At 49.1% G+C, this 7,495-nt stretch overlaps 2 protein-coding genes across 11 annotated transcripts in view; one reads left to right on the top strand and one right to left on the bottom strand.

The window, feature by feature from the left end:
- Positions 1-6,931, bottom strand: part of RBM10 (RNA binding motif protein 10) — a 33,998-nt gene extending 27,067 nt beyond the window's left edge. For 4 of the 9 annotated variants that reach the window (XM_003799620.3, XM_012811286.2, XM_003799622.3 and 1 more), the window contains exons 1-2: positions 5,865-5,958; positions 3,941-4,082 (exon numbers count right to left, since the gene is read on the bottom strand). In XM_003799620.3, coding sequence (XP_003799668.1) covers positions 3,941-3,957 — 17 coding nt within the window. In that variant the 5' untranslated portion in view covers positions 3,958-4,082; positions 5,865-5,958. Of the gene's footprint in view, positions 1-3,940; positions 4,083-5,833; positions 5,959-6,880 lie in introns of those variants that run through there. The other 5 variants (XM_023519046.1, XM_023519045.1, XM_023519047.1 and 2 more) reach the window with 2 other exon arrangements.
- NDUFB11 (NADH:ubiquinone oxidoreductase subunit B11) overlaps positions 5,960-7,495 on the top strand; it is a 3,912-nt gene continuing 2,376 nt past the window's right edge. The window contains exon 1 of one of the 2 annotated variants that reach the window (XM_023519049.1): positions 5,960-7,045. In XM_023519049.1, the coding sequence (XP_023374817.1) occupies positions 6,675-7,045 (371 nt within the window). In that variant the 5' untranslated portion in view covers positions 5,960-6,674. Of the gene's footprint in view, positions 7,238-7,495 lie in introns of those variants that run through there. The other variant, XM_012811289.2, reaches the window with a different exon arrangement.

Below are 7,495 nucleotides of genomic sequence, written 5' to 3'. Positions count from 1 at the left end.
CAAGTAGCTGGGACCACAGGCGCCCGCCACAACGCCCGGCTATTTTTTGGTTGCAGCCGTCATTGTTGTTTGGCGGGTCTGGGCTGGGGATTCGAATCCCCCACCTTAGGTGTACGTGGCTGGCGCCTTAGCCGGTTGAGCTATGGGCGCCGAGCCGTGATAAAAATTTTATATAAACCTCCACAAATGGTTAAATCAACTTTGAAAAGTAAAAGTAAATAGGGAGCTATTAAGACATTCTATAAAGCCCTAATAGTAAAAGGTTCTGACACAAGAATAAGCAAATAGACCAATGGAACATATTACATCACTCAAGATGGAGCCATGTACACGAGGGAACTTGAAATCAGATGAGGTAACACAAAACAACAGAGAAGGAATGGACTACTTAGGAGGGCGACTGGAAAAACCGCCCACTATATAGAAGAAAATAAAACCTGAATCTACCTTATACCATATTCAAAAATGGACTCTATATGTATTAAAGACCAGAATGCAAAAGGTAAAACTTCAGATTGAAAGAATCTTTGTGATTTGGGATAGTAAAATGGAAGATTTTGAAAGCACAAATTACAAGGCAGAAAGAGTGATGACTTTAGCACATCAAAATTAAGAACAAGTTTCCATTCTCGAGGGACTTGTTAGATAGGCACACCCCATGGTGCCCTTGTCACCAACTGGAAGCAAAGCACTAATATATACAATACACAAGATCTTAAAAGCACAGCACAGAGTAATAGAAAGTTTGGGAAAGCAAAACAAAGACTTTAGTACTATGCCATTTATGTAAAGTGAAAACACAGACACTCAAAACAACACTACATTTCAAATAGGGGAGAGCAGCTACTCATAGTTTGGAGTTGGGAATAAAAATGAAAAAATAAACAGCAAGAGAAGGCCTTGTGCTGACCTACGATAAAAAGCCTACTTTGGAGGCTGGGTGTGTGGCTCACGCCTGTAATCCTAGCACTCTGGGGAGGCCAAGGTGGGTGGATTGCCTGAGCTCACAGGTTCGAGACCAGCCTGAGGAAGAGTGAGACCCTGTCTCTAAAAATAGCCGGGCGTTAACCGGGAGTTGTGGTGGGTGCCTGTATTCCCTGCTACTCAGGAGACTGAGCAAGAGACTCGCTTAAGCCCAAGAGTCTAAGGTTGCTGTGAGTTGTGACACCATGGTACTCTACTGAGAACGACATAGTGAGACTCTGTCTAAAAAAAAAAAAAAAAAATAGCTGGGTGTTGTGACAGGCGCCTGTAGTCCCACCTACTCAGGAGGCTGAGACCAGAGAATTGCTTGAGCCCAAGAGAGGTTGCTGTGAGCTATGATGCCACAACACTTTACCCAGGGAGAAAAAGTGAGACTCTCTCAAAAAAAACAAACAAAAAACCCCACCTATTTTGAACTGAAAAATATGATTAACTCAAACCTCTGTACTTTCAAAAGCCAAACGAGGGCAGTGGCTTTGGTAATAAAATCTGAACAAAGTACATACTTGTATGTCACTTACTCAAACTCAGAAACAGTCACAGAGCTGCTAGTGAATACTGACCAAAATCAAATGCCTTTCAAAAGACATTTGTAGGCTTGACACCCGTAGCACAGTGGGTACAGCACCAGCCACATACACCAAGGCTGGAGGGTTCAAACCCAGGTGGGACCAGCTAAACAATGACAACTGCAACAATAAAAAAAAAAAAAAAGCAGGCACTGTGGCTACTTGGAAGAATGAGGCAAAAGAATCACTTAAGCCCAAGAGTTGGAGGTTGCTGTGAGCTGGGACGCCACAGCACTCTACCAAGGGCAACATAGTAAGACTCGGTCTCCAAAAAAAAAAAAGAGGTTTGGCGCCTGTAGCTCATCTCGGTTGCTAGCCATATACACTGGAGCTGGTGGGTTTGAATCCAGCCCAGGCCTGCCAAACAACAAAGACAACTACAATCAAAAAATAGCTGGGCATTGTGGCAGGCGCCTGTAGTCCCAGCTAATTGGGAGGCTGACTCAAGAAAATCACTTGAGCCCAAAGAGTTTGAGGTTGCTGTGAGCTGTGATGCCACCAGCATTCTACTGAGGGCAACATAGTGAGATTCTGTCTCAAAAAAAAAAAAAAAAAAAAGACATTTATAAAGAAGGTCAAGACTGAATAACAGTAGATGATAACCATATCTCAAATTTGGGCTCATTTTCAGAAAACAAAACGTTATAATTCCACATTTTTAAAAGGTGTGGTGGTAGAGGAAATGCCGTAAGACATTTTAAAAATTATTTTCTCTCCATCTATTTTTTTTTTTTTTAATGGTAGAGACAGAGTCTTACTTTATCACCCTCGGTAGAGTACTGTGGTGTCATAGCTCAGAGCAACCTCCAGTTCCCGGGCTTAGGCGATTCTCTTGCCTCAGCCTCTCGAGTAACTGGGACTACAGGAGCCCGCCACAACACCCAGCTATTTCTTTGTTGCAATTTGGTTGGGGCCAGGTTCGAACATGCCACCCTCGGTATATGGGGCCAGCATTCTACCCACTGAGCCACAGGGCCACCCAGCCCATCTATTTTTTTTTTTTTTTTAAACATAAGGCCTGGCTTGGCGCCTGTAGCTCAACCGGCTAGGGCGCCAGCCACGTACACCTAAGGTGGCGGGTTCAAATCCAGCCCGGACCCGCCAAACAACAATGACGGCTGCAACCAAAAAATAGCCGGGCATTGTGGCGGGTGCCTGTGGTCCCAGCTACTTGGGAGGCGGAGGCAGGAGACTCGCTTGAGCCCAGGAGTTGGAGGTTGCTGTGAGCTGTAATGCCACGGCACTCTACCCAGGGGGATAGCTTGAGGCTCTGTCTCAAAAAAAAAAAAAAAATAAGGCCTCACTTTGTTACCCAGGCTGGAGTGCAAAGGCCTGATCACAGCTCATTGGAGCCTTCAACTCCTGGGTTCAAGTGATCTTCTTGTCTCAGCCTCCCAAGTAGTAGGATTACAGACACATTCCACCATGCCCAGCTATTTTTCTTAATTTTTTTGTTGAGACAGGGTCTTGCTATGTTGCCCAGGCTGGTTTCTCAAACTCCTGGCCTCAAGTGATCCTCCTGCCTTGGCTTCCCAAAGTGCAAGGATTACAGGTTATCAGCTATCCCACTTGGCCTTAAGTCTATTGACTCCTAACAGAAGCTTTCTGGGAGAGTTAGATCTGCTTTCCTAGGCAAGCTTAAAATGTCATGGCTAGATTACCTGCCTCAGAATCATTTGGAGTGATCAACCAGGATGATGGTGAGAGATCACTGAATTTTACTTAGGATCTCTGCATTTTACCCAGCATCCCAAACGTTTCTTGTTCATACTGGATTTGAAAAAATAGTGTATCAATTTCAAGACAAGTATCTAGCCAACTTTAGTCCACCATGTCCCTGGCACTCCCATTATCTGATATGGCTTGTTTCTTACTCGTCCTGTGCAAATTCCTTACTCCCACTCTGAAGGCAGTACTCCCTAACATCTCTCAAACTCTAGGCTATATCCCCAACCTGGATCTCTGCCACTCCTTCTCCTACTGCTCCCCCAGTGGCTGTTTTCATGGTGAATGACACCATACACCTATCAGGGTCACCCAAGCTGGAAACCTGGGCATTAGCCTAGACTCTTCCCCTTGATCCTTTCTCACACTCAACATCCAACCGTGGTACCCAGCAAGTTGTTTTGTAATCACTTTTAAATTTTGTGGTTTAATTTGTGAGACCCTGAGTACCTAGGAGGCTGAAATCTTATGTCTCATTCATCATTGCACTCCTACAGATCCTGGCTCACAAAAGGTATCAAATACAAGTCTGCTAAAAAGGAACCAATCATGTGCAGTGCTATTTCCTCTGCCCAGAAGCCTCCTACTAGCAGCTTCCTGGATTGATTCTCACACGTGCATGAGCCTGGGCTGCTTGGGAAGGGTGGGAGCAGATAACTCACCGTCTTTCATACTCCATGTCCTGATAGGGCCTGCGGGGGCTGTTGGGGCCTCTCCTCAGCCGCTGGCTCCGTTTCACTTCCCAGCCACCCCCACTGTTGCCACCATGATCTGCCAGCCTGAGTGATGCCTCCTGCAGGGACTCTGGGAAGAGCAGAAGGAAGAAAGGGATCAAGGTAGTTGGGGCAGAGAGAGCCTCCCTGAGAAACCTTTGTTGTCATGGATCTCTGCTGTTCCTCAGCCCAGAGATGTTGTTTTTCAACTCCCTGTGCTCCTATGGATCATAGTGGGAAGACAGTCCCTCCTTGGTCTGCTCCTCCCTTTCCACACATCAAGGCCTTCACCAGACAGGGGTATCTTGCAAGTGGTGGGTCCACCTACTGTGTGATCAGAGCTTTGCCGCTAGAGTCTAGTAGACAAGTTCAAGCCTGGGGCTGCCTGCCTGGAGGGCTCTCAGTGCTGAATGACTTGCCCAAGATTAGGCACATTAGGTAAGACTTCGCAACAATGGGAGTCCCAGGCACTCACTAGGCTCCTTCCATGGGCCCCAAGATACCATTTCAACCTCCCAACAAAATGCTGGCTGCCCCCTATAAGGCAACAAAAGATCATGAAGGGCTTGGGTGTGTGTGTGAAGGGGCTAACTTGGCAATGAGACTGCTGCCACCTCCCTCAACTCCTGGCCAACACAGCCTTGGCCCTCAAGTGGCAACTGGCTCAGCCCTCAGCCCTGTCTCTTATGTGCAGCAGGGTCCCAAAGTGGCTTTTCCCCTGAGGCTCTGAGCCCAAGTTTTCCAGAGGCAGAAGTGGTTCTTCTGGAGGCTGTTCTGAACCACTGGGATGAAGGGGCAGTCACCTCATCCAACCCTCAGGGTGCCATGAGAACTAAGGGGAGTCTTGAGAGCCCTGTGACCCAGCCAGGGATCAGGACGAATCCCACAAGCTTCAGGCTCCGCCCTCTTAAGAGCAATCAGTGAAAGCCAGGCAGTAGTAACAGAACTGTACCCAACACTAGGTTGCCACCACACCTTTACTCCATGTACCTACACACACCAATTTTCTCTTCCTCCTCAAGCCACAGGAAACCAGAGTTACCTGCTCCCAGATAGATAAGAGTTATAATCACAACCAGGGGCCCCAGTGGCTGAGAGCCAGATAAAAAACCCTCAAAAGTCACTAGCAAAGGGGCCAGAGTCACAGGCGCAAGACTCAAATAACCATGGGCGAAAATCACAGAAGCAACACATAGTAAAGGCCATAATCACACACTGAGCGCCCTTTCAATGGATGAGCATCAGTGTCACACGTAAGAACTCCTCAAAAGAGGGAGTAAGTCACACATACATTCTTTGCACTCCCCTTCCCACACAATAAGTAGGTTAGGGCCAATAACAAGACAGCCGCCCTCCCTACCCCTGTGTCGTGGATAAGGACCAGAATCACCGGCACACATCTCAAGGATAAAGACCGGAGTCACACATTCTTCCTCTGCCTCTCCCACCCCACGAATGGGGACAGAACCACAAAACATTTCCCCGTGTACATACAGATAACCACCAAAGTAACAGACAGCCAGCACACCCCCTTCCCTACGGATAAAAACCAAAGTCGCAGATACATGCCTCCTCATGGATAAAGTTCGGAGTAGCGAACACAGCAGCCCACTCCCATCCGTCCCTCCCTTCCCCCAATCCGCGTGCACCCATCCCGTGTCCCAATGGCGCACGCGCCTTTGCTCTCCCTCACACACACACACACGCGCGCACACACACAAAGACACCCCCTTTCCCAGGTTCAGGCTATGACAGGCATCCCTCAGTTCCATGCACACCCGCGGCCCGCAGTCCGCCCTCGCGCCGCCTCTATGCACCTCCCACCCGCCCCAGGCCCCTTACCTCCGCCCCCACGACCAGCGTCGACGCTCACCTTCTCGGCCCGGGCTGTCAAGGGAGGGCTCCCAGACATCACCTCAGCCCGCCGCCACTTCCTCAACTCCCAACTCAGCCGGAGCAGGTGTGTGGAACAAGCAAGTCCGAGGATGGAGGCAGAAGGGAGGAGGGTGAGGGGAGAAGCGCCAAGCGCGCTATTCTCCTAGGGAAATCCACTGGCTGCCTACTCCCGGCCGGCCGCAGTCACTAGCACAAAATGGCGACGAGAAGGGAGCCGGCGTTCCGGCCACCATCCACCTACTAAGGGAGCGCGCTCTGGCCGGCTTCGCCGATTGGTTGCTGCCTACTGTTGGCCAGCCCTAGCCTCCTCTGATTGGCAAGTGTATGCCACCTCCCAGTCACTGAGAGCGCCCTGCTAGTGGAGAAAAAGAGTAGCTATTGGCCAATCCAGCAAGGCCCGCTTTTTAGATCAACTTCCTTTGAAGATGAAAGACTAGCGGAAGCTTCACTTCTTTCCCCCAAAGGGCAAGGGAAATCACTGAGCAGTTGGCTGGGAATTGTGCCCACCCAAATGCCACCAATTTCTTTCTGTCAAGGAAATGAGGAGACCTATCAATAAGAGATTTCTCAGCTTGATGGAGAGGACAGGGGAATGATTGGTCCCGCGAGGCCATGACAACGGGAGTGAGAGGACTCCTGAACGCCCCACCTCATTTGAAAACCAAATCAGACTAGGGACCTATTTAGTGTGATGGGGCGGTGCAACAATTATCGCGCTGCGGGCTAACTGCGTCTGCGCACAATCGCATTTCCGTCTCCGCTCCGAGACCCTGCAGTACAATCTGTAATGGCGTCTGGGCTATTAGGTTTGTCCGCTCGCCGCCTTTTGGTGGCAGTGGCGACGCGAGGGCTCCTGGCTGCCCATGTTCGCTGGGACTCTGGTTCCTCCAGGGCTGTAGTCACCCCGTCCACTGTGGCGGGAAAGCGGCCGCCGGAACCGACCATACACTGGCAGGAGGACCCAGAACCCGAGGAGGAAAACCTCTATGGGACGAACCCCGACTCCCACGGTTTTGACAAGGACCCTGTTATAGATGTCTGGAACATGCGGGTTGTCTTCTTCCTTGGCTTCTCCATTGTCATGGTCCTTGGCGGCACCTTCGTGGCCTATCTGCCTGACTATGGGATGCAGGAGTGGGCCCGCCGGGAAGCTGAAAGGCTTGTGAAATACCGAGAGGCCAATGGCCTCCCTCTCATGGAATCCAACTGTTTCGACCCCAGCAAGATTCAGCTGCCGGAGGACGAGAACTGACCAGTTGCTGAGTGGGACTCAAGAAGCACCACCTTCCCCACCCCTGCCTGTCATTCTGTCTTCTCCTCAGAACATCTAATTAAAGGGACTGAAAGTCTAAAAAAAAAAAAAAAACCATTAAGAAACGTCAAATAACCCTCTCAAAAAATGGGCAAACTATATGAACAGAAACTTTTCAAAGGAAGATACAGATGGCCAAAAAACGTATGAGAAAATTCTCAGTATCACTAATCATCAGGGGATGCAAATTAAAACCAAAGCAGGAGAACACTTTATTACTGTGAGAAAGGCTTTTATTAAAAAGTTTAGATTTTTGTGAAGAGACAAAGACAGAGTAGTTGTGGCCACATTGTCAA

This window comes from Otolemur garnettii, unplaced genomic scaffold (genome assembly GCF_000181295.1).
Source record: "Otolemur garnettii isolate 467f Iridium unplaced genomic scaffold, OtoGar3 scaffold00153, whole genome shotgun sequence".
NCBI lineage: Eukaryota > Metazoa > Chordata > Mammalia > Primates > Galagidae > Otolemur > Otolemur garnettii.
This window is presented reverse-complemented; position numbering and strand designations above follow the sequence as displayed.